The 26,647-nt window shown below is 40.0% G+C and overlaps 1 protein-coding gene across 4 annotated transcripts in view; it reads left to right on the top strand.

Annotated features, from left to right (window-relative positions):
• The window catches only part of atrx (ATRX chromatin remodeler), a 35,121-nt gene that overhangs the window by 3,987 nt on the left and 4,487 nt on the right, over positions 1-26,647 (top strand). For 2 of the 4 annotated variants that reach the window (XM_032554585.1, XM_032554588.1), the window contains 23 exons: positions 458-2,727; positions 3,024-3,090; positions 3,935-4,080; positions 4,173-4,334; positions 4,412-4,526; positions 4,638-4,743; positions 5,000-5,176; positions 6,772-6,913; positions 6,998-7,107; positions 7,491-7,637; positions 7,733-7,910; positions 9,019-9,156; positions 9,360-9,535; positions 9,627-9,744; positions 10,516-10,646; positions 10,815-10,909; positions 11,445-11,584; positions 12,353-12,509; positions 12,609-12,709; positions 13,304-13,412; positions 13,493-13,670; positions 15,224-15,415; positions 23,544-23,693. In XM_032554585.1, the coding sequence (XP_032410476.1) occupies positions 458-2,727; positions 3,024-3,090; positions 3,935-4,080; positions 4,173-4,334; positions 4,412-4,526; positions 4,638-4,743; positions 5,000-5,176; positions 6,772-6,913; positions 6,998-7,107; positions 7,491-7,637; positions 7,733-7,910; positions 9,019-9,156; positions 9,360-9,535; positions 9,627-9,744; positions 10,516-10,646; positions 10,815-10,909; positions 11,445-11,584; positions 12,353-12,509; positions 12,609-12,709; positions 13,304-13,412; positions 13,493-13,670; positions 15,224-15,415; positions 23,544-23,693 (5,305 nt within the window). The remainder of the gene's footprint in view (positions 1-457; positions 2,728-3,023; positions 3,091-3,934; positions 4,081-4,172; positions 4,335-4,411; positions 4,527-4,637; positions 4,744-4,999; positions 5,177-6,771; positions 6,914-6,997; positions 7,108-7,490; positions 7,638-7,732; positions 7,911-9,018; positions 9,157-9,359; positions 9,536-9,626; positions 9,745-10,515; positions 10,647-10,814; positions 10,910-11,444; positions 11,585-12,352; positions 12,510-12,608; positions 12,710-13,303; positions 13,413-13,492; positions 13,671-15,223; positions 15,416-23,543; positions 23,694-26,647) is intronic. The other 2 variants (XM_032554587.1, XM_032554586.1) reach the window with 2 other exon arrangements.

Below are 26,647 nucleotides of genomic sequence, written 5' to 3'. Positions count from 1 at the left end.
TGAATTAATTGGATGATTTTTAAATGTTGAAAATTTATTTTGGGAGTATCAGAGTAAAGTAGACTGAATACCAACTTGTAAATTGTACAAGGAACAATTTACAAGATTGTTCCTTGTAAAAAAAATAAACTTTTCATTAACTTTACTATTATACACTGCTTGTATTGGCTTGTCTCATAACCCAATAAAATGCATTGAAGTTTTAGTGGCAGGCAAGGAAATGTCACCAAGTTTAAGAGGTATAAGAACTTTTGCACAATACTACATTGGGAAGTTTTAGAAATATTAATTTCTGTAATGGGAAGTTGAAGTCATGGTCGATTCTCTTCCCTGTATTGGTTGTCATGCGATTGATGTCAGGTTTAGTGTATTTAGAGCTTTCAAAAATGTTTTAAAAGCAACATGTAGAAAAGTATTCACTATTTACCTTGAAATATTGTTTAAACTTTGCCCTCAGATGGTGTGCTGAGGGTGGAAAGCTAATCTGCTGTGACTACTGCAACAACGCTTTCTGCAAAAAGTGCATACTGCGCAACCTGGGCAGGAAGGAACTGTCCAGCATCACGGATGAGGACTCCAAGTGGCACTGCTACGTGTGCCGGTCCGAGCCCCTCCGGGACCTGGTCTCTAACTGCCACAGCATCATGCAGAGGAAAGAGGAAATGGAAATTAAGCAACGAAAAACGGATAAAGCTGAGGAGCGTGAAGGCAAGAAAGAGAAGAAGAAATCCTCCAAGGATCAGAAAGCAATTGCAAATGGAAAAGAACACAATGAAGGCTTGGGGACCATGACTTTCTCCTATAAAAATCTGCAGATACCCAAAGATCTAATCAAGAAGACAAAGAAGCTTGTTGAAACTACAACCGGGTTAAATAACACTTTTATTCAGTTCATCCAACAGGCGACCGACGACCAGGCAGACACCACCATCAGGTATCGACATTTGAAAGCCTTCAAGGCTGTGCTCTCAGATCTGAGGAAAGCCCACAATGCCTTGGAGGAGGCTTTGAAGCCCGAGTTCAGAAACATGGAGCTGCAGAATGGTACTGAAGGGCAACATGCGAGAAAGACTGGCAATGTTGTGGAACCTGCAGAAAACGAGATGGATTGTTCTGCAGATTTACTTCCTGGTGAGGATGGGGAGCAGTATAATGAAGTCAAGCCAATTTGTGACACAGAAGAAATGAAGGAGACTAAGCAGCTGCCTGATGAGAATGATTTAGTTTGTAAATCTGGCAAAACCAAAAAGGTTTCAAAGGACCAGGATAGTATAGCAGATTTAGTTTGTAAAACGGAAACGGGGGAGACGGTTGAAGAGCCGCCTAATGAAATAGAGGTTTCAACAAAAGAGTCACTCAAAAAGCCGTCTATTGAAACAGATCCAGTTGATGAAGCAGAATCGATGGACGAAGGGGTGAAAGAGTTGGATAACCAGCAGGACATGAAGTCAGAAGACGAAGTGTCCAATAAGCCTGAAATGGAAGAGCACCAAACAGAAACAAGCGTCCCCAAAAAGATAATTAAAAGCGAGGTCTTTGACAGTGAACCAGTGTCTACTGCTGAAACATCCCTAGATCATGACATTATGTCTGTTCCTCCTTCAGTCCCTGAGGAGCTTTTCCAGATGGTGGAGAGCCTCGCTGATTCCTCCATGCTCTCACAGACCGATACCAGTTCAGTGAAAGAGGTGGATACAAAGTCAAATGAACATCCTCCAGAAACCCAATGCCCCCAACCCAGAGTTAAGAACCTGATAGTCAAACTAACTCCTGTACCAGTTATCAAAAGCAGCAGTTCTAGGTCTTCTAGGTCAAAGGACAAAGAAAAGGATGCAGAACAGCCGAGCAAGAGTAAGGAAAAAGATGAGGGTAAGAAAGACTCCGATTCTAGTCGAGCAGAAGAAGCCGACAGCCCACCACGAACCCGCCGCTCCAGTAGGGTGAAGACCACTCCTTTAAGGAAGCAAGGGGAAAATAAAGGCAAGAAGGACTCCTCTGAGTCAGAGTCTGAAGGAGACGGCAAGGCCAAGCCATCAAAGAAATCCAGTAACACTAAAAAAGAGACCAAAAGTTCAGAGAAAACATCAGAAGACTCTGACTCAGACGAAGTTCCTCTTGCTCTACTGGAGAAAGCTGCAACAGGCAACAGCAGCACAGACGAGGAACAGGAAAGCACAATGGCTAAAAAGCGTCTCTTCAAATCAGACATGTCTTCAAAGGACACCGAGAAGCTAACCAAACGCAAACGTAAGTCCGAAAGCTCAGGTTCAGATGCAGAGAGTAAAGACAAGAAGACGTCCAAGAAGAAGAAGAAGCAAGCCGGTTCGGACAACTCAGACTCTGATTCAGATGGAGAGAGTAAAAACAAGAAGACATCCAAGAAGAAGAAACAAGCCGGCTCGGACAACTCAGACTCCGACTCAGATGTGGAGAGTAAGAGCAAAGCAGTCACAGCTAGAAGGAGGTCTAGCCGTGTCAAGAAACAGGAGAACTCCAAGGGCAATGAAAAAGACTTCTCTGATAAGAAGCAGAAGCGATCTTATGAAAAGAAGCGGAAGGGAAAGAGCCCAAAAGCTGCCTCCAAGCTACAGTCTTCATCTGAGGAAGAGGAGGAGGAGGAGGAGGAGGCTGGAGGCGACTCTGGAGAGGATAGTGACCAGCAAAAGATCAAGCCCATTGTGGAGGATAATGTCCTTGGAGGCAGTGGAGTCTTCAATCAGTCCTCAGGTAAAGTTGTTCTGTGTAGAAATGTTTACATTTGGTTTCTCCTTTTATGCAAAGACGAAGCTTTTCCTTATCGCTGCTTTCACAGTTTCTTTCAGTCTCATAGAGCCTCTCCGGTTTACACTTAAACTTTTCATTTTTTACAGAGATGCCATGATTTTAGTTTTTCCCCACACAATTTCATGTAATTACAAAATTTCATTGACAGTGAGCTGAAGTACATTTTACTATTATATAACTTCATAATAAAAGTGTTTGGGTTCATTGGGAAATAATGCTGTTTTTTGTTTTGTTGCTAGGAGACGAGGTAGACCCTAAAGGTGATTCTCAAGTTTTTGAAGACGACGACGACGACCCTGAAAACAGGTACTGAGGAAATGCATAGAGAAGATATGTAATAATTACACACAGGTGACCTCCATTTACTAATTGCGTAAATTGGGAAGGAATTAGTTGCACTGGGTTTTATTTATGGGTATCAAAGTAATGGGGTATGTCTTTTTCTACACACTTAGGATACCCTAAATGTTCAAACCATGTAGATGTTTTTACCTGTGTTGAAAGTCATTTATCATTTTTCTTTCCATTTCATAATTATGCACCAGTTTGTGTCAGTCTGTTGTATAAAATACAAATAAAATGTTTTGAAGTTTCTAGATGTACTGTGACAAAATCAGAGGAATGAAAACAGCAAGGCAGTGCTGGTTCTAATTGAGGCTACAGGTTGTTGAGTAGAAATGTTAAACCTATTAGTTGGGTACTCCTGCTTCAGATGGCTTATTGATTTATTTAACCTTAAACACTCACATGCTGAAGAATAAAGTTGTTTTATTTCCCTGGACTAATTCAGTTAGGCAACTTTAACTGGTTGGACCCAAACAGTTGCTCTGCTGCAGAATGTTGTAATCTTAATATTTCAGTAAGTAAAGTTATTTTTTTATTTTACATTTTTATCAACAAATAACTAAGTGGAATGACACGTAGGTGCTCAGACTAATTTGTCTACAAGTAATCTCTACATTTAGGGAAATGTTTGCTCATTAAAAGTGTATTTAGTTGTTGTTCTAACTTACTTTCAACCAACCGGTTAACTATGTTTCAACCTTGATAGTTTGTGGATCTAAAAACAACACTTTGTGCTTGTTTTTGATTGTTAAAATGCATGACATCTTCATGGGGCTTTTGTTTCTATTTTTCCCTTTTCTCAAAGGATTGCAAAGAAAATGCTTCTTGCACAAATAAAGTCCAGTTACTCTTCAGGAGCAGAAAGCTCCTCTGACAACGAAGAGGAAGACACGAAAAAGAAATCCTCCAAGAAAGTTAGAAAAGGAAAAGAGGACGACGAAGAGGAGCGAGGTAGAGTCCAAACTGAAATATGCAAGTGCAGAAATATTAAAGAAGACCAATTGCCTCCTATCCTTTAATAATATTTGTTTCTGTCCTGAAAGATGATGAATTTACAGAAGACTCTGAGTCTGATGTTGATGTGAAGAAGCGCGGCGGTCGGCACAAATTGCTCCGTCATAAGCTCTCCTTGAGCGAGGGTGAATCTGGAGACTCGAGCAAGGAGAAGAAGAGCAAGGGCAGCAAGAAAAAGTCTTCACGTAAAGGTAGATTCTGGCTTTTATTGACAGGACTCCCCAACTGAGAAACCAGTAAGTGACTTTGTTGTGTTGTTTTATATCAGTTGGCAGCGACGACTCTGAAGACTCAGACTTTGAGAAGTCAGCATCTGGTTCTGCGTCGGCGATGAGTGAGGAGGTCAGTGACTCAGAGGTGGATAGCAAGCGTCGAAAGACCAGGTGAGAAAGCGGGATCTTGTCCAAGCAATCATTTACTTTCTGTTGATTAGACCCGTTTTCTCTTGGTGGACATAAAAGAAAAGAACATGCTTCCTGTTTTTATTTCTGTAGATCAGCAAAGAAGAAAGAAGATGAGAATCAGAGGAGCTACAAGCAGCAGAAAAAGAAGCGACGTAGAATCAAAGTTCAGGACGACTCCTCCAGCAATAATGAGAAGGTGTTCTAGATGCAGTCTCATAAAATTTCTTATTTCTGGAAGGATTACCTTGTGGTGGAGGCAAACTCAACTAAAGTTTACTAGTCAAGTCATGCAGAGCTTCTAAACGTTATTAAACTTGCCCTGCAGTGTGTTTTGAGAGTTATTGGACCCATAAATGGATCTTGGGGGTTGCTCGCTCACTGATAATAAGGACTAGCTCTTTGCACCAGAGGGCTAAAGATCAAAGAGCTGAACTTAATGTCCTTTTTCACAGAGCGGAGAGGAAGACAGTGAGGATCAAGATGGAGAGGGGCGCAAAGGCCGGAAAAAGATCCGCAAAATCCTCAAGGACGACAACTTGAGGACAGAGACGAGAGACGCTCTGAAGGAGGAAGAGGAGAGGAGGAAACGTATCGCTGAGAGGGAGGCGCTCAGGGAGAAACTCCGAGAGGTAAGCATGGACATTCTTGCTGTTTTGGGAAAAACAAACCTTACACATAAGGTGTGTGCTGTGGCATTTACAATGGCAAGATAACATGGTCAAAAACCCACTTAAACCTGTAATGGTAATATAAGGTGTATTGTCTTTGAATATTACAACTAAACTCAAAACTCTGGGGGAAGCATAGAAATTAATATGGAAAAATTTTTAAGTTTTAAAATTATTTATTTTTTGAAAAGTAAAAAAAAAGGACTTTTTACATTTTTATGTTGAATTTTTCTCACGTTTGTGTGTAACTTTATGCTCATGCAAAAATAAATAAAAATGCTGTTTTTTTTTTTTTTTGGCCTCTTGATCCTTTTAGATCAGGGGTGCAAAAAGTCAGTCCTCGAAGCATCCTGCATGTTTTAGTTCTCTCCCTGGTTTAATGCACCTGGATCAAATGATGGCTGGTTGGAAGGTCTAAGAAGAACATTGACAGAGAGGTTCAGTCAGCTGAAAAGGTTTTTGGTGCCACCAGGGAGAGAACTAAAACATGCAGGATGCCGGCCCTCGAGGACCGACTTTGGGCACCCCTGTTTTAGATCAAGGTTTTTAAACTGGGCCCAGTGGGAAATGGAAAACAAAGAACTGAAATTCTGATTTATTAGGATTTTTACAAAAATAAATGTTTCACAGAATAAAGTTTGTGCTGTAATCTTAATGTGGAAAGCTCAAACTTTAACAGGTCAATTATCTGTTTCTTGTGGGCATCAATTATTGGGAGAAGATCGTTGTAAATATCGTGCAATACTGCTACCACAAGGTGGCGGCAGTGGGAGAACTGAGTGGTTAAAAATTTATAAATAAAACCTCACTAAATACAACTCCTGAAAGTACGACTGTACTGTCAAAACAGCTTTAAAATGCTACCGGAGTAAGAATTTGATTTTTTTCATGTTCATCTTTTTTTATTTTAATCATTTTCATCAATTTGCACAACATGCTTTAAGGAACAGTTTACAAGTGGGGAAAATTTACAAGAACATCCACCGGCGGTGAATACGATAATTTCTCACCAATATGACCAAAATATCCAATATGAAAAAACATATGTTTGTGAGACTGTCTCTGGGTAAAATTCAGTAGGACAGGACGCTATGGACTACTTTTAATAGCAATTAACCTAATCTGTGGGTACAACAACTGGTACATAAACTTTGGAGTTTTTTTAAAACTTGGAACATGGTTAATGTTGTCACCCATGAACTACTGGCCTCTGCACTTTACCTTTTAATAGAAAAATGTTTTAAAAGCACCATTCTTACTTTCACAAGAGGAAGTTATATTTGGTGCTGTTAGTAATTGTCATCAGTTTTAGCTCAACGCTCGAGCTAAGCTAATGTTCCTAGCTGTATCAATCTGCCCGATCAGCTGATTGAGTCCTGTAGTTTTTTTCTTTTGCAGGTAGGGGAGCCATTAGTGATAACATCACGGAACCTGTCTTGGAAAAAATCCAGTCATGTCCCATCAATTTCTCAGAATGGTTTAATTCGCCTTTTAAAATGGCTTAGAAAACCTTTTTTTTCTAATTATTAGATTATCTTCCTGTAATCTGCCTACAGGTTGTTGTAGTAGAAGAAGCCTCCCAGGTGGCCTGCCCCATCACCACCAAGCTGGTCCTGGATGAAGATGAAGAGACCAAGGAGCCGCTGGTTCAGGTGCACAAGAGCCTCGTCACAAAGCTCAAGCCTCATCAGGTGGATGGTGAGTAAATGCCACTGGGATACAAATTTGAGTTTCAGGCCAGTCTGAAATGATTCCCACTCAGTGTTTTGTGCTTGGTTTCAGGTGTTCAGTTTATATGGGACTGCTGCTGCGAGTCTGTGAAAAAGATTCAGAAGTCTGCAGGCTCTGGCTGCATCCTGGCTCATTGCATGGGTCTAGGAAAAACTCTACAAGTAAGAAATGGATTCATTTGTCTGGATTTTACATTTTACCGAAACTGCACTGATGTTAAGAGCTACATCTACAGCACATTCAAATTTGTATCTTTAAGATGTTTGTTTACATAAAGAAAATTACATTTGTCTTAATTTGTTCCTAAAACATTAAATGCGATCTTCGCTGCATGAGATTGCTAGAGACATTGTTGTTAATGTCACACTGGATTTAGTTGCTGCACAGAAACTTCTCCAAGTAATTCCCAGAGTTGCATTTTTCTTACAACACTGCTACATATTGCAAATACGCAAGACAGAATAGCTCTGCTAGGTCCTTTTTTTTTTTATCTCCAAAGCTGTGCGATGTGGCCGTTTTTAACTGTTCCCATCTTGGCCTGTAGGTGGTGACGTTCCTCCACACCCTGCTGCTTTGTGAAAAGCTCGACTTTAGCACAGCTCTAGTGGTTTGTCCCCTCAACACTGTTCTTAACTGGCTCAATGAGTTTGAGAAATGGCAGGTGGGACTGAAGGATGAGGAGAGCCTCGAGGTAAGAAATGCTCCCGTTTATTTATTATTTGCTCCTGTTGTCAGCCTTGCAAAAATCATGTCTATAGTTGATGATTATGTATTTCTCACCCACAGGTAACAGAGCTAGCCACAGTTAAGAGGCCTCAGGAGCGAGCCTATGCTCTCCAGCAGTGGCAGGAGTCGGGTGGCGTTATGATCATAGGTTATGAGATGTACAGAAATCTGACGCAGGGACGGAACATCAAGAGCAAGAAGCTAAAAGAGACATTTCAGAAAACGCTTGTGGATCCAGGTACAATTTGTGTAAACAATAATTAAAAAAAAGATCCCTTGTGACTTTATTATGGCTGGAAGGTTGGTGGTTGGGATTTAGGTGTGAGGTAATCTAAATCTGAGGTTCTCTAAGGTCCAGATTGGATTTAACAATAAGGTCAAAGCAAATTCCTTTGATTTAAAATTACATGAAAAGTGCCATCAGAATTGATGGACCATGGGCCATACTCTGGACCATAATCTGTTAAAATTTTTGACAGTAAAGCACTTGGAATTTTTTAAGGAATTTTTACCTAAATTTGATTCAACTTAATTACTTTTCATGGCTAAATAAGCTAATTTATTTATGCAAAAGACGCTGAATTTAATGTGCAACAAGATGGTGTAGCATCACTTTTTTAGAATGTACTTCACACATTGTTTTAGGAGAAAAATCTGAATTTTGTTAATATATAAATTTTTAGATATTTACTGAGAATAATTGAATGTTTTTGTAAAATAAACTTGTTAGTATTTTTCCTTTACTTATGAGTATAAAGTAAAAAAAAAACTCTAGATAATTAAAATGAACATATTAGTCACTATTAAATCATCTGCAATTGTGGCTAACATTGATTTGCTTCCTTTCTGTTTTGACATGACCCATTGATAATTAGACGCATGCAGAGGTTATGTAGGAATTTTCTTTGTGAAGTGTAGAAGTCTTTTTTTTAACAAATTTCTTAATTCTGCATGATTCCATTTTTTATTTTCCTCTTTGTACCCCACCGGGGGGTCTTTTTGTGGGCTCTAGTGTCCTTTATTTTTTTGGAAGTAGGCTGACAGGAGAGGGGGGAAGACATGCGGCAAATGTTGCCGGGTCCGGGAGTCGAACCCGCGACGGCCGCGTCGAGGACTCAAGGCCTCCAAGCATGGGTCACGCTAACCTCTACGCCACCACGGCACGCCCATGATTCCATATTTTACAGTGATTTTGTGCCCAATGCCATAGTTTGTTTTGTGGCTTAGAAATGAGTTTGATCTGGGTCAGCATTCAGGGTTTGAGGATTTTCTGTTTTACTGTAGCTTAAAAAGAGGTCTCTTTAAACATGTGTGAAGCTGATAATGTATAATTGTCATAATTTTAGGTCCAGACTTGGTGATATGTGATGAAGGCCACATTCTGAAGAACGAGGCTTCTGCTGTCTCCAAAGCAATGAACTCCATCAGGACGAGGAGGAGGATTGTCCTGACTGGAACACCTCTGCAAAACAACCTCATTGAATGTGAGACATTTTTGTTTCTTTGAAACCAAAATTGAGATTTAAAAACATTTTTCTCAGCATTTTGCATGAGGATTAAAAGTTCAAATCTGTTGCTGCAGGTGACTGAACCGGATGTTTCTATAAATTTCTTCACCACTATCCCCTCATGCTTGCTCAATACTAATGCATTTTAATTAATTTAAGATGTAATGTGTCTTCTTCAGACCACTGCATGGTGAACTTTATCAAGGAAAACTTGCTCGGGTCGGTCAAGGAGTTCAGAAACCGCTTCATTAACCCCATTCAGAATGGCCAGTGTGCCGACTCGACGCTGCATGACGTCCGGATTATGAAGAAGAGGGCGCACATCCTCTACGAGATGCTGGCCGGCTGCGTTCAGGTAAGAGACTCTCAACCAACGGACTCGGCCTCTGCTCGACCTTTCTCCTTTTCACCTCTTAGAATAACATTTTGTTCCTTCTCCCGCTCAGAGAAAAGATTACTCGGCGCTCACCAAGTTCCTGCCTCCCAAACACGAGTATGTGCTGTCGATCAGAATAACCCCGCTCCAGTGCAAACTCTACAGACATTACCTGGAGCACTTCACAGGTGAGAATGTTTGGGAATCTTTTTAATCTTTTGCAGCAGGGTCCTGCAGGGCGTCGTGTTTCCAATAAAAGTTCTCTTTACCTGATGTCAGTTCCACAGAGAGGGATTTCAGACGAATACAAAGCCCTTCTGGACGCTCTCTGTTTTGTCATGCATTAAGTAGTTTGGTGGACTTCCCTGTCAGATTGTGGCCCAGCACATGTATGTGTGTGTATATATGTATTAGAGTTGAAGTGGCAGCTGGCACTGTGCCGCAGGCAGGTTTTAAGCCCACTTTCCCACGTTTCTCCCTAATGAAGAGCTCTGGGAGAGAGAGGGGGAACAGAGGAAGGGGGGAGATGTGGAAGCATAAAAAGGAGAGAAATCTAGCTGAAGTAGGGGCCAGAGGTTTTACACCAAAAACAAAGAACAGGAGAGCTTGGTATGTGCGGGGGGGATTGGTGGTATGCGCCCTGGCTCGTTAGGCTGAGATGTCCACAGTGCTGATGTTGTGGCTGTGGACCCTTCACAGTGGGGTCTTCAGGCCAATTTCAGCTGTAAACGGTAACCTTTTGCTTCCTGGGGGCACTGCAGGCCATCTTGTGACGTAGAAGAAATGGGAAAAATCAGAACAAGAAATTAGTTTATAGTTTTAGGCTGGAAATGAAAGAATCATTTTGGTTTGTTTGCTTGTGAGCAGATTGAGATCATGCTGCATGTGAGGTGAACACACATTCATCTTCCTGCTTGTGCTTTTCTTTTTATTTTTTCCTTTTCCCCCCTTGCGTGCAGGTGTGGGGAATGCTCTGGAAGGGGGCCGGGGCCGAGCGGGAACCAAACTCTTCCAGGATTTCCAGATGCTCAGCAGGATCTGGACCCATCCCTGGTGCCTTCAGCTGGACTACATCAGTAAAGAAAACAGGGTACGGCTGGGAAAGAAAAACATTAAATTTTATATTAAAAACTGGGTACAAATCACACATGGACAGTGGGGAAGCTGTTGAAAATGTTTTACTGATGGATCAAATTGCCCATGTATTCTTTTACACCAGTACATATAAATGTTTGACACAAGTCTTGTTTTGGTGCAGGGTTACTTCGATGAAGACAGTATGGATGAATTCATCGCTTCAGAAACTGAGGAATCCTCCATGAGTCTGACCTCAGAGGATGAGAAGGCGAAAAAGTAAAGTTGGATTCACTCCCCCTCCCCCCATCATGGCTGTATGCCAGCTGTTTTCTGTATGACTTTATCAGTCCCTCTTTGTTTATTGACAGTTATGGCCTTTTGTTTCTGCACAGCACTTTTCAGGTCCCAGAATAAAATTTCAGTAAGGTTGATATCTAGACTTGATATGATTCTTTTTTTTTTTTCCAAGCCATTCTGTTCTAGATTTCCTGCTGTTTGGGATAATTTTTCTGCTTCCCAAAAAGATTTATGACACGGTAGCTCACATTTGACTCGAGAAAAGTTGATTGAGTTTTCTACAAAGTTACTTTTTGCCTATTACAGTTTTACATAGAGGAACCCATTGTGTCTTTTTAAGCACTTGATTTAGATTTCAGTGCTTTTAGAACCACAGAAAAAGAAAAGGTGTACTTTTTTTTTTCTCTTGATTGTAAACCGTTTTGACCTCTCTCATCTTTCTTAACTTTCTCATATCTTGGATCAGTAACTCAACCTGACGTTTATGTCTTCCACTGCTCTCCATTTCCAACAGGAAAAAGAAGCAGGGAAAAGGGAGGAAGAAGGGCTCTGACGACTCGGACAGTGACGAGGTGGAGGTCATCAAGGAGTGGAACAGCAGCTCTCGTGGCAGGAATGGAGAAGGTCGAAGCCAACCTGAGCCTGTTGAAGAACGTAAGTTTGTTTTTGTTCATCCTTGCTGTGAGATTAGACCCAGAGTGTAATGAAATAATGCGATTATTGAGGTACAAAGAGCATGGCCTTGTCTGAAACTAATAACAAAGATGTCCACCATCATTTTTTAATCATTTGTGTTCCTGAGCTGACTATTCGGGCAGATGAGACGAGAGCTTCATAAAGAAAAAACTGTTATACACTGCAGCTGTCTAATAACACAGATGTTAATGTCTGATTTGCAGTTTGTGATTCGGCACTAAACTAAAAGGGCTAATTCACAGAGTGTTTTTTATGTTTTTGTTTGAAGGATTCTGGACTGCTTTTGATAATGTCTTGTTTACCATCTAAAATACTTAAGCTACACCTGGTTTTTGTCGTTTTGGCCAGTCATCCACATTCCCATTTATAACACTTTCCACGTGCGGCACAGGTGGCACTCACCAAAAAGGAAGCAAACATTTTGTTTCCAAGCAAATGCGTAGTTGAATTGAGGGATTAATTGCTGCAAAATGTTACGCTCACACTTCAAAAAAGACAGAAAATATTTCACAAATAGAAGTCGGAGTTGTTTTTTTAGGAATGCTCTTCCTCGCCAGATAGTTCTGCTGTCAGTTGTTGAATACCAGATTATTTTATCTGCAGGAAATGTCCTGCACGTCTAGCAAAGACATAAACTTCAGTAAGAAGTACTTTATGTCCGAATTCTTTTAAGACGTCTGATGTATAGCGATGTAACCGAGCCGTAATCTGTGTTTCTACCCCAAGCAGCCCGGGCAGCAAACTCTACGCCAGGGAGTCCCTGCTCTGCCGACTGGTACAAGGAGTTTGTGACAGAAGCTGACTCTGAAATCCTGGAGCACTCAGGAAAGATGATGCTGCTCTTTGAGATCCTGCGCATGGCTGAGGAAGTAGAAGATAAAGTGTAAGAATGTTCATGCTATGTGGAACATAAAAAGTATAGCTTTATTGAATCCCAGTGTTTGTGGATGTTTTAAATTAACATTGAGGCCGCTTTTGTCAGGTTGGTGTTCAGTCAGTCGCTCATCTCTCTGGACCTGATAGAAGATTTTCTAGAACTTTCCTGCAGAACAGAGGAGGATGAAAAACTTTCTCCATACAAAGGTTACCTTCCCACTCCTATTCCTGTTGAGTTTTAATAACTGACTGTATGTTTGTCTATGGCTACCTGATAGTAAACTGCTACTGACTTTGGTTTAAAATAGTGCATTAGACTTAGAAAAATAAAGCAAACGTCAGAGGATGCTGAAGCTCTCCAGCATGTATTTTGCTGGTTGTGGTTTGCCCTTAAACCCACTCAGATACACACACATGCACATTGCTGCTGTTGTTTTAAGGTCATGTTTCTAATTAAACTTCAGCAGCTGTTTTTGCTTTCATTTTGAAAATGATTAGAGCTCGCCTTTTTTTATTCCACGAAAAAATGTTTGCTCAAGGGTTTGTAATTTTGTAATGAAAAGATCAGAGTGCCGTAATTAAAAACATGCCGAAACGTTGGTTATTAAGGCTGGTGGGCGGAGTAGGCCATCTTCAAGACAAAACATTGCATTTAACCAACGTAGCCATCTCTCTGCACTCTTACAATCCATAAGATTTTTATTTATTTGGACAAGGAAAAGCCAAAGTTGATGTCAGTATTAAATTGTGCATGCTTGCAAAAGAAAAGCTTAATTTCTAATAATATGTTTGGTTGTTAAGGTGAAGGAAAATGGTTCAGGAACATCGACTATTACCGCCTCGATGGCTCCACCAACGCTCCCACCAGGAAGAAGTGGGCAGAGGACTTTAATGACACCAGTAACATAAGGTGCGGTGCTTTGTTGATCTTTAATAAACACTAAAACACAAAATATTATGTTACTGTAATATTCTCTCTGCCTCATTCAGGGGGCGTTTGTTTCTTATATCCACCCGAGCCGGTTCTCTCGGCATCAACCTGGTGGCCGCCAACAGGGTCATCATTTTTGATGCCTCCTGGAATCCCTCGTACGACATCCAGAGTATCTTCAGGGTGTATCGCTTTGGCCAGGTCAAACCTGTCTACGTCTACAGGTTCCTTGCGCAGGTGAGCTTTTTTTTCCTGACTGTTCCGACTAGGTGTGTGATATGGACTTCGTTTTATCACGATATCGAGCATTATTGTTATATCATTAAAAGTGACAATAAGAACTTTTTATTGGATCTTTATTATCTAGATTTATGACTGACTGTGTGTCACAGTATATATAAACCCACAAACATAAATACTGCTTTGGAGAAACATTCATGGTATTTATTGATGCCTTCATTGATAAACAGTGAAGATAAGGACAGTTTTAGGGGGTTTTAAAAACAATTGAATGGATGATTCAAAACTCTCATGAAAAAATTATCAAGATAAATGACAAACATTAGGATAAATGCCCACCCCTGTTTCCGACACTCTTTCAAGTTGCCAATAATAATAAGAAAATCTGACTTCCTATTGATGTCTTTTTTTCTGTCAATGTTTCTCATTTCTGATCCTCTTGGACCACTGCTTCATGTTTTAGGTGTTTCCCTTCTGCCACACACCTGACTTGAGTAAGTGGGTGATTAACAAGCTTCTGCACCACTTGATGGCATGCGGAGGAGGTCATCATTTGAATCAGGTGTTCTGAAACAGAGACGCATCTAAAATACCCTGAGCAGGGGGGCCCAAGGACTGGAATTGAGAAACATTGTTCTATGTCCTTGTTAGCAGTGCAGTGTTAAGGGGAAGAAATTGCAAGGGTGAAATAAAATTTGGCCATAAGGGCTCTTGATTGAAAGGTCTTTTAAACGTTTTAGCCACTTGTTTCTGGTTAACGAGTCATTCAGCCATAAAAAGACTCCTTAACCCAAAGGACAAATCGGGGGGGTGTCTACGGATGGCGTAGACCAAGAAAGAGGAAACTTTGTTTCCAGCAGTTTTTCTCAAAGACTGTTTCCATTTCTTTAGTTACATTTTTTTTAATGCATTACAAAGGACTGCACAATACAAGGAAAACATGCAAAATGCAATAAAATTGGTAAATGCTGCGATAACAGCGGATTGTGACAAATGCAAAAATAAAGTATTACCTCTAACCTTCATAAAAAGGTTTCATTTAGACTGTTTTCTGATCAGAACAAATTATTTGTAGTTCCTGACATTACCATCTCAAACTCTTCTTAAAAAATGTATACCACCAAATATATTAGCCATTGAGATCCTGAATGCATTTTGCTTAATTAGCTAACACTCATGACAGTTCAGGAAGTTGTTTATGATATGCTTATTGTGCATTCTTAGCACAAAATGTCATTTACCTCCAGCAAAGTTTGCACACAGTAGACAATCAGCTGTAGGAAAATACATTTGTATTTTCTAATCACATGATGTTCTCATATGGTCCACTCTAAAAAAGCACAAGAAAGTCTGACTGCCTAATGATGATGTATAAAGAAATTAATTGAAATTAATAGGTAGAAAAAAATATCAATTTCTGACATTACCATTGTTTTCTTTAGTTGTCCAGTAAATTTTTCATCAGTTTTGCCAAAATAGATATTTTCACAACTGTCACCAATATTGTGTCTGATATATTTGTTCTCCCTGCTTTTATTCCCCTCTTTCAGGGCACAATGGAGGAGAAGATTTATGAGCGGCAAGTGACCAAGCAGTCTCTGTCGTACCGAGTTGTGGATCAGCAGCAGATCGAGAGACACTTTACGATGAACGAGCTGGCTGAGCTCTACACCTTTGAACCGGACATGCTGGATGGTCCTTCAGAGAAGAAGAGCAAGAGAGCAACTCCGATGCTTCCAAAGGTTAGCATGCTCTAACTTTACACTTCACATCTTAGGCAAACATCAAATTTTTAATTAGATCAGCTTTTATAAGGTTTATAAGGTATAAGATTTCTTTCCAGCTTGTCCAAGGACAAAACAAGTTTATTTTATTTTATTTTTTTTACCACGAGACGGAAGTTTTTTCAGACCCGCAGCTAATGGCATGGTTTCTCTTTTGAAGTTGAGCATAAACTAAACTACTACTTAAACTCTGCCAGCTTGTATAGTAATCAACCTTTCTAGAGATTTCTGCTCCTTTTTTTTTGTTTCCTTTCACACCCCTGCACTCGCCTCCTCTCATTGTAGCGCAGGTGCTGTGACACTACTTAGGTCTCCTGCGCTTTAATAGGAACACACAAATCTAACATGGGTCATCCAGGCCAGCACAGCTGCATAGATCTGTGTGTTTACTGTTATTTACTAAATAGTCGTCTCATTGCAACACGGCTGCTTCCCTGCTATAAACTTGCAGTCCTCTCTATTTTTTTAAATCTTTTTTTAAAATCTTTTTATTCATTCCTTGAGGTCTTTACCTTCCGTTGATCCTTGAGTGGGTTCCATCTATTTCCACCCACTACCTTTTGCAGTCTGTGGTTTATTCAGGTCTGTTTTTGAAGTGGTTTTACCTCTGAAATCTGTAAACAGATCGGATAAAAGAAACACTATATCCGGCTTGGTGGCATTTTAAATGGATTGTAAAACGGTCAGTCTTTACAGAAAATTTGTTTTTCATTTAGATGATCAAAAGATTTTTGCTGGGGCCTTTTACTAGATCTGCTGAGTTACCCAACCTGTGTTCTACTGTCTTCACAAAGGTCCAGATGACCATATTTGAACCTGTCATAGAAGCCAGGGTCCTTTATTTCATTCCTTTAAATAGGCCAGTTTCATATTTGGACTAAAAGTTGTTTTAAGGTTCCACATCAAAGCTACTCCATCACGGTGTCAACACACTCATAACAGTTTACACGTTGCTTCTCAGTTATACATTTATCTGTGACTGTTTCCTGAACTGTTCAATTCAGTTTTCAACAGCTGGTGAAACATGGAGTTCAGAGGAACCAATTTGTGAAATTTCCTGAAATATTTGCCTCTTTGTTGTTCATTAAACTTGCTAATGAAAAAGTAAATTACTTTCTACAGAGAGCCAGCCTTTTCTTCAAGAAGAGAAGTAGGAGTACATTGTTGTCTATCCAGGATGTTAAAGTGTTTTCATGTAATTGTTGGGGTGTAAAATTACAGATTTTACCTTTTCAGAAAGTTGATTTTTTTGTTTTTGACATAACATGGCTTTACAAATTTTTTTTTATTTCTGCAGATAACCTTCTGAAAAATGATTTTAACATAATTCATATTTTAATTTTTCATTCATTTTCAAGTAACTTCTTGAAATGGCACTTTTTCATACAAATAAAGTCATGTACTGATGAGCTGTCAAAGTGCAAAAGAAGATTTTCATATTGGTCATTCAAGTTAACATGAACTGTTTGCACAGTACAAGCAAATCCTGTAGAACGTACTGAAATGCTTTTTACAAAAAAAGGGCAAATGTTACATAAAAGGCATAGTCGGGTTGTAGCTTCATCTGCAGTAATGGGGTTGGTTCTCTGGTCTGTTATGGTAAACAATGAATTAAGCCAAAAAGTGAAGCTCTTGATTCTTTACTCTCTGCCATCACTACTGAAACAGAAAGATCCTGGATACAAAGGTTTAATTGTAATGTAATCCATAAAAATGTCACCAATTTGACTGCATTTAACCATGATGTCTATAATTGTAGGATGCAGATGTGTTCACACTGTTGCTGATAAGAGTTTATTAAACTCCTGCATGCTGGAAGCTTGTAGTCCTTAATGAGCCAGTTGATCTTTATGAGCAGTTATATTGAAGACACAGGCTAGAGAGTCTATTAACAGACTGACCTGTTGTCAGTGGGGTAACTGTAGTGGCAGCAGGACTACAGTACAATGGAAGGAATTTGCTATTTGGGATGATGTGAAGATGAGTCAAACACTCTTCTTCACTTTGAGCCAACAAAGTTCAGAAGGAGAAACGGTTTGAGCCACAACAGTTTTGCCCTTTCCACAGAAAATACAGATTTCATTAACAATCCCACCACACAGACCGCAAACTTTGCTCACAACCAGATTTTTCTTTTTTTTTTGCCAGATTCTTTGGTTTTATTCCATCTTAAATCGGACAGAAAACCTCACTAAAAGTTAATATTTCCTCTGTCGCTGTTCGTTTTCTGCTGTGGTTATTTTAGCACCTGTTATCCCACTTCTCCACGCCGCCTCCTCTTTACTCTTTACTCATGTTGCCTCTCTCTCTCTGCCAGTACCCCACGGCATCGTTTCCCCGCCATCTTCAAGAGCATCTGTTGTTATGACTTTGCACTTTACAGCACTCACTTTGAACACTATCTGCCTCTGGCCTTCCCTGCATGATGAAGGGTCATTATTTTAAACCCCCTCTTAAACATGTCTGTGTGCTCCTCCAAAAAATCTAATTGGAGGAAGCAAACACACTTCCCCTTAATGACAAAGAAGGTACTCGTAGCCCAGACATGAGTTTGACAATCTCTGCCCACCCTCTCTGAGATTATATTCCACCTCTTCGTGTTCGTCGTACTTGTCTTTTCTCATCTGACGTGCCGCCACATGCACAGTGAGAAGGTGCAGGAGGCGGCCTTCTGAGAATTTTAATCCAGATCTCCCAGCCTCTGCAGATGTTGCTGCGTTGCATGCCGCCAGGAGGCTCGGAGCATGCCCATGTCCTGCTCTCAGCAGGTAATGGCTGCAGTGGTCATTAGGCTGCGACAGGAACAGTTAAATGCTGTGGGCAAGCTGAAGTCGAGCAGCGGTGCAGACTGGAGCAATAAACCACGCCGTACTTGGCTCATTGTATGTAGGAAGCCATCATTGGTTGGAAAAATCTCATTATATACCATTTATCAGTGGTTCATGGGAGTTTTTTTTTTATGACAGTATTAGAAATTACTTTTAAATCTACTCGACCGTTTCTTCTTCTTTAACTGCATTTTGTCACCTCTGAAAAGACATGCCTAATCTTGCCCGGTTGCTGGTGGAAAGAACGAACTAATGATGGCAAGAGCCAAAACCAGAGCTGTTGTGGGTGAGAAAAACCAAGGGGGGGTGTTGGCTCATTTTCAGTTTTCTGGTCTCTTGGGAAGATCTGTGGAGACACTGGTGTGGCTCCACAGATTTGATGCTGGTTCTTGTTCTGAGTTTGGGCTTAAATCAAATCTGCAGTACTTCCTCATGGTTTTCTCAGAGAACAATGGTTTATTTTTTGCATTTGGGCAATCTTTTCAGATTGTACAGGTGTGCACTTTTGATATAAAATGCTGTGGGCAAGCTGAAGTTGAGGAAATCATTTGAAATATTATCAAGCCTTCTTGCTGCAAGTGGTCATTTATTGTTTGTCCGAGGAGCAAAGGTAAAGTTATATTTAGTTGTAGTATTTTAAAACAAAGATGGGGTAGTAATTCCAGAATAGCAAAAGATCACATTTTCTTAGGCTCACTTTTAATCACGATTGATTTTGTCAGGTAATCGGTGCACAAAACTAAACATGAGCACCTTTCTCCCTGTGTCTTTAATTTGTATAGATTAAAATTGATTTGTGCTAAATTAATGTTCGTGTCCACCTTTGTCTTTATCCTTTTTGTGGCAAAACTTTTTTTTTCCACAAGCAAGAAAAACACTGTAAATATGCTTATGAAGCTTTCAGTTATAAACATCAATTATCAGAAAATAACATTTAGTTAACCTCTAGTGGTGTCTAAAAAACATGCTTTTGTAAAAATATTACCACCCAGCCTTGTTAAATCCTTTCTGAATCCCTCCTGACCTACCAGTTACTCCATCTGACTGGCTGTTGTGATGAGCTTTTAGAGAAGTAGACCCCCATAATGCTGCTAGCCGAGGCTTGTTTCATGAAAAAGTGGTATGTGTTTTGTCGTTTTTAAGGGATTGCGAAATGCATGATTTTGTGTCTTTGTTAACTGACTGACAGGTGGATAAACCGGTGGACTTGTACCTTGGGCCTGGAGGGTGTGAAAACATTGTGGCTTTGAGTTGAGGGTTGTCCTGAAGCTCCAAACAGACCTAAAGCATCAGAGGATTTTCAGGGAGAAAATGTTAGTAGCAGCCATATAGAGACTGCACTTATTACTGGTTTGCTGCTGTTGAACGGCATTTGACTGGTTGCTACAGATGATGGACATTTTTATTAAACCTGTCTAGTCTTCACTCCTTGATGTATAAAACAAATTTAAAGACTTATACTATGGTCTAAACACGATTATTATTAAGCGTACTTTCAAGAGTGACTTTAGTCAAGAGTGAAAAATGTTTAAGAAATAAAAAAAGTGCAGACAGGCTGTTGAATACAAACTTCAAAGCAACTCAAAGGAAACGGCTGAAGTCGTTGCTATCCACAGTTAGTTTTACATCAAGTTTGCCTCCATTACTGCCCTCTTCATTTTGGATTGTTCATTTAAAAGCTCCTCTGTAAAACGTCTCCATTTTAAGCTGAACTTTATTATTGTTGTAATGGGTGGTGTACCTGACATGATGCATGTCAGGTTACCTACATAATGCCTGATGTCTTCATTTATTACACATTAAATAGTTTTTTTGTATTAATGGCGTCAACATGTTTTAGACAAAATGCTTAATAATGGAGAGAAAAAAATGCCAGTTTTTTTTTTTTTTTTCTGTAGCATGTATTTTTCAGTAAAGAGGGACGTACGTTCTGCTAAAGTACTCGTCAGATGCCTGTGCCAGGCTATAAAGTCTACATGAGGCCCACTTATGTTTATTTGCAAGTTTTTGTCTTTGTGATGTGAGAGCTGTTGTGTTTAGATCAACAGTTTATATCTTTTATAGGGGGGCTTGCAGGATTCCCCCAAGAGAAATGCCTTCTATTGGGAAATCGTTTTCATGTTCAAAAATCCTGTTTTTGGGGAGTGTGGGGAGTTTCCAAATAACTCCTGTAGTGTTTAGCAAGTCATATGCACAAAAATTAGCTCAAACAAGTGAAGCTGCATGGTCTGCTGCCTAACAACCTGGTTTGTTTATTGCATTAAACTCTAAAATTGGTATAAATTCGACAGAACGTACTAAATAAATAAACTGAATCCATGGGCTGCATCACTTTATATGAACCAGGATATCTTCTGATGCCAAATGTGGCTTTTGAAGTGACGTCATGGAAAAGCAGGTGAAAGTTGACTTGAGTGTGAGGTCTCAGTGCCTCCTCTCTATGCATTTGCCCACCCACTGTCTGTGCACCCTCCTCCCCCCACACAGCAAATTGATAGGCTTCCCTTTGCATGTTCATGAAGATGACAATGGTGCAGGTCAGGTTACCTACATCATTAGTTCTGCCTCAGGACACACACACCGAGCGCTCCAGGAGAGAAGATGGACCGGACCACCCCAGAGCCATTGCCGGTGGGGATTACTTGAGTATCCCAGAATGCACTGTTTACCAGCAGGAGCGTCTGTACTGTCATTTGACCTGCAGCTCCACTGACCCATTAACAGTCAGAAACTCTTCTCTTTCACGACTTTGGAGGAAAACGTTTTTTTGTTTTAGCGATTTAAAAAGTAGTTGCGTTTCCTGTCTGGTTTCAGTGTAGATTTCAATGTCCCCTTGGTCAAAATGCCGCACTTAAAGAAATCTGGACACCAAATACCAGTTGAAAGGTTTATGTTTTCATCTCATTCACCTCCATACTCCTAAACTAAATCTACTGAAACAAATTACCTTCAGACATTGTATATTTATTAATTGAAATGTGTGTAATGTTACTACCTATGGAAACATGCAGTTGTGCTGTAAAGGTAGAGGTTTATTCAGAAAGATTAGTGAACAAACGGCATCCTGAGGAGCAAAGCAGACAGGTTGGGGTAAAATATATGGAGAGGTTTAAAGCAAGGTGAGGTTATAAAACATCCCAAGCTTTGCACATCTCATAGAGAAATGTTCAGGCATAATCTGAAAGTTAAGAGTACGGCCCAAACTGCGAACCTAGAAAGTAATAGCAGCCACCTGAACTTGACAGGTCATTAATCAAGGTGGTTAACTTTGGTTGAACTGTAGAGATCACCCAATAGTTCTGTACATCAATCTGGACTTTATGGAAGAGTGATGATGACAGCCATTGTTGAAGAAAGCCAGAATATGTTCTGTTTGGGGTTTGCTACAAGCCTTGTTGGAGATGGACATGCATGCATGTGGAAACAGATGGTCTGGTCAGATGAGACCAGACCATCCACAGATTCCGCAAATCTGTGGCGGAACTTGTAAATTGTTTGGACGTTTTCCATCCAATTTGACTGAGTTTGAGTTTTATTTACTTAATTTTCAAAGAATGGGCAAAATGTTCAGTCTCTAGATTTGCAGAGTTGGAGTCCCAAAAGATTTGCAGCTGGAGTCGCAGTCATAGCTGGTTCTATGAAGTATTGCCACACTTCCCAGTTTTTCTTTTTAATTTTCTTCTTAATAACATAAGTTTTTTCCACTCCACTGTTAGACACAGACTTGTTGGTCTGTCATAGAGGTCTGCAACCTTTTAAAACCTAAAAAGCCATCTTTGCTTTCAGGCCAGTTAAATATAACTAGTTTAGAGCCACTACAGTCACATGACAGCTTACAATTTTTAGATGGATTAGTCACTCTAGGAAATTTGGTGTCATTTTTAAAGTACCACCATTTTATGTATATTAGGATTTAAATTAAAGACGAAAAATTTAATTTTGCAAGAAAAGGATGGAATTGTTTTATGTTGGATAGAAAATATATAGATCCCAATCTGACAAGAAAAAACTGATCTTAAAACATATTATTGGTACTTTTGATGTCATTCTTTGCAAAAATTAAATACAATTATTGCTTACTGCTAAAACCTAAATTTATTACATCTGGATTTAAAAACATTAGTTGGTTCTTTGTCATTTTTAGCCAAAGTTACTAAGAGCTGCTGTAGAATGTCCAAAGAACCAATTTGTGGTTACGGAGCCGCAGGTTGAACATCTATGGTTTAATTATCTAGACTCTCACTAAAATCAATTGAAGCTGGTTGCAAAGTGATAAAATATGCTATAGTTCATAGGGTGTGAATATTTTCTTAATTATGTATTGTGTTGGCCTTATTCTCAGGGGGTAAAATGGGGCCCCACTACCTGCTCAGTGTTCCATCACTCCCACTGCTGGTGGCACTGGCTGCATTTTATTTGACCTTTTCTTCCCCTTTCTTTGAGAAAACAAGCCTGGCCTTTTATCCTAATCGGGGCCATCAAACCCCTCTGTGCTTTTATGTCCTAATTAGAGGGTAAAGCTGCAGTGGAGTCGCTCGCTGCATGCCGCTTCCAAATGTTTGGTTGTTTAAGGGTGGCCCGGTTTTGTCCTGATTGAGAGCGATGGCCAGGAAACATAAACACATGTCGCTAAGAAGCACCGGTGGGTTCAAGATCTAAGTCCACGAGTAGCCGCAGCGCGTGTGGGTGAGAAGCTCTTCACGGAGCCCCAAAAGATAGCTCTTGTGAAGTCGTCCTGCCGATCGCCCAGCTCTCCCGTCCCCCTCTGCGCTTCGGAGGGTCCGGTTTCACTTCGTCTAGTCTGGTGTTTATTTTAAATTTATTCACCACAGGTTTGCAATCACTGCTTAATTTCATGGCTTGATGTTTCAGTTTTACCTAATGCCAATAGCATTTATGGCTTTTGTTTTTTAAACTAAGTTCACACGCATTCTATTCAAGGAAGGGTGGTGAACAAGTGCTGAAGCCCTGTTTGAATGCTCTGGTAAATAAGCCAACCTGACATTGACGGAGTTTCAGATTAAAGCAAAGCTACCTTGAGCGAAGGGAATGCAGCAGAGAGCGTAATTTAAACCATGTTGTCTTAATTTCACTCTGCTGTTGTTTTCAATAACAATGCAGGCATGGAAACCAGAAAACTACAATCCAATTTGTGTCTGGAATTGACTGAACAGATTGTTTTGCTTTATAATGAACTCATTTGGATTATCTGACATTGGACACGCCGATGTCTGATTCTGCTTCTGTGTCCTCTCTAGGATCCGATCCTCGCTGAGATGCTGCAGAACAACAAGGACCAGCTCGTGTGTTATCACGAACATGACTCCCTGCTGGACCACAAGGAGGAGGAAGCCCTCAGCGAGGAGGACCGCAAAGCGGCTTGGGCCGAGTACGAAGCAGAGAAGAAGGTGAGAAACATCAGCTCACACATAGCATGGTCAAGAATTAAATTTGTTTGGTGTTTTCCTGGTCTGGAGAAATAATATACAGTAACTCTTTCCATGCTCCAAAACTCTGTAGATTTTTATTTTTTACTTGACAAATTGTCTAGAAAGGACAGAACTCTGCAAACAAATGCGTAATTTTAAAGCCACAGTCGTCATCTCCTCCATTGTTGAAATCCCTGACGTCAAAGCATGAAGTGGAGCCATGGAGAACCTGTTTTTGTTTGTGAATGTTGGATTGCTAGATCTATCATCACCTAGATCAAGCAGATGACAGGAACTGCTGCTGCTGGTTTGGGTTCAGCTTTTTAAATCTCTAAAGTTGGCTAAGCAGTGCCAAAGCTTGTCAAAGTGAGGATGTCGGTTCATAGAAGGTTAGAAACTCCTCGCTCTCTGTCTCCATTGTTCTCTTCTCCTCTCCTGTGGGGCAATTAGCGGGGTTTATTTGGAGAAGTGCAGAAAGGGGATAATGTTGTACAAGGACAACTCTTCCCTCTCCTCGTAATCCTAGATTCTAATTCACCCTAATGATTATTTTTCCAACACGCTGTTCTCTCTCTCCTGTCCTGTGTGTAAAGCAGCTTTTCCCTCAGAGTTTTTATGCTTGTCAGTAAACTGGAGAGTTCCCATGTGCTGGAAGAACATGGATTCTGGGGTCAAATCATTACTGTTCACACCTCTACCATCTCTCTCACAGTAAAGATCCATATATTGGTTCCTGCAAAAACTAATCACGTTTATGCTGTGGAAACCTGCTTATTGTATGTTTAGGCAGCTAAAATCAAATTGTACAGCTATTCACAAGTAGTTCCTCTGTCATAGGAAAGAATATACTTGATGAGTGCGGATTTGAAAACAGGACTCTTATTTGACTATTTTGCTGTCGTTCACTGTAACATTGTAGGATGGTGTTGACGCTTAGCATAAGGATAAAGGCATTAGGTGAAAGAAGATTAACTTGTAATATTTAATTTATTTAAATTATTGAGTAGTTTCTTGAAGAAATCCTGGAATAAAGCCATCTCTGATCCCAACTTGTGCTTAATGAATCTGCTTTTAGTATAGGGTAATTCAGTCCAGGTTTGCCAAGTCGTGGTTCTATAAATATTAAAACGTAGCTGATCTGAGTTGGTCCAGATGCTTAAAAAAGGAACCATGTAACAGCCCTTTACCACTTTGCTGAATCAAATGCCAAATTAAGCATCATGTTGTTTTTATGACCTGTGAAACATATAGCTAATAAAGCCCTGCTAGGTAAATATTTTCTTATTGCATTTCTAGAATGTTGTAAAAACTTAGCGAAAACGTAGGAATTTGTAACTGGAAGAGTGACATTTTGAACTAGGAAGTGTAGAAGCCCTGAAGTGTTTGCTCCTCATCCACTGCAGGCTGTTCATCAGAGGTTCATTCAGTTTTTGGTTTTGAATTTACGAGAGCGACAACTGTAAAGAAACCCAACCTCTGTTATAATGTCTTCTCAGTGTAACGTTTGACTGATGCTGGCGAGAAAAAGCCACATGTATAAGATTGGATTTACAATGTGAACAAAAGGGTGGGAAACCAAGAATGTGATCTAGCTCTTGAAATAAAATTGAAGCTATAAGTTCTTTGTTCCTCTAATGCACACACCAAAGATGATTTTAAAATAACCTGAGCCCAATTTGAAAATTGAGTCTGGATTATTTTTCACTTCATTGGAGTGATCTCCATCCTGAACCTCCAGAATGGCTGCGTGTTAAAAGTGAAGAGTGTGTATTGTGGTTGTTTGGAGGGTTTGTACTGTTTAGATTTGCACACCTGTCTCTGACCAGGTCCAAAGGCCCCCGTTATCCACCCCCCTTCACACACACACGCAGACACTCAAACACACACACGCATCCTTCTACATACCGGATGGCCAGATTACAGGGCATGGGGAAACCATCTGCAGCTGAGACTCAATTACATACAAACATCGGCATTCTGCTGGCCTTTACTGAGACAAGACTGTTTACTTCAGGTCATTACACACACACACACACACACACATTTAATACAGCAGGAGCTGCTTGATACTGGGAAACTTGTTGCTCTCACCGAATGAATGTTCAGAATTTTATGCTGTAACATATTTTGTCTCCAGATGGATTTTAGAAATGTTCTGAAAGATGTGAGAAAAACATGAACTCTGATTTTTTTTTTGTTGTTATATTTAGTTTAAGGCAAGGAGCAGAGCTGTGTCCTTTGAATCTCACCTGAGATTCTGTATCCTAGTCATTAAGGTTATCTTAACCATGATTTGTTTCTCTTTCTAATCTGCTAGCAATAAAATGAATAGCATTCTGCATCTAATCAGAATTACATGGTTGAAGTAGTGATTTTATCCCACTGCTTTTATAGGCTGTTGTAAATAGCTTTTTTGAGATGTACCTCGACAGATACAGCTTCAGTCTTCAGCAAAGCCGTGCTGATGTCTTTTTATACAAAGCAGTTTGCTGAACTTCTAGAGTAAACCTGCTGTTTTTATTGCTCTGTTTTGATATGACTTATTGATAACATATTTCACTAGTTTTAGTTAATTGTGTGTAAACAAACCTTAATGTTTTCTCTTGGCATTCTACCTGTCTAAACACAGGCAGAAGAGGTCACATGACATGGAGACCAGAGGCTGCAGCAGCCTATACGGTCTCTTTCACTGTGAATGTGATTTTGAAGGGTGAAAAACACTTGGATTGTTGGGGAAAACTTATAATTTAAATATTTGTGTACACAAAAATTGGCCATGAAAACACAATGTCTTTGTTGGACGATTAATAACCACTTATTCAATAAAGCAACAAATCTGTTGACGTTTGCTTTGGTGCTACTGGTGACATTTGGAGACCGGCGCTAACTTTTTTCATCCTAACTTTTGTCCAGCTGTGAGCCGAACCCCATTT

Source organism: Xiphophorus hellerii, chromosome 23 (assembly GCF_003331165.1).
Source record: "Xiphophorus hellerii strain 12219 chromosome 23, Xiphophorus_hellerii-4.1, whole genome shotgun sequence".
Taxonomy (NCBI): domain Eukaryota; kingdom Metazoa; phylum Chordata; class Actinopteri; order Cyprinodontiformes; family Poeciliidae; genus Xiphophorus; species Xiphophorus hellerii.
This window is presented reverse-complemented; position numbering and strand designations above follow the sequence as displayed.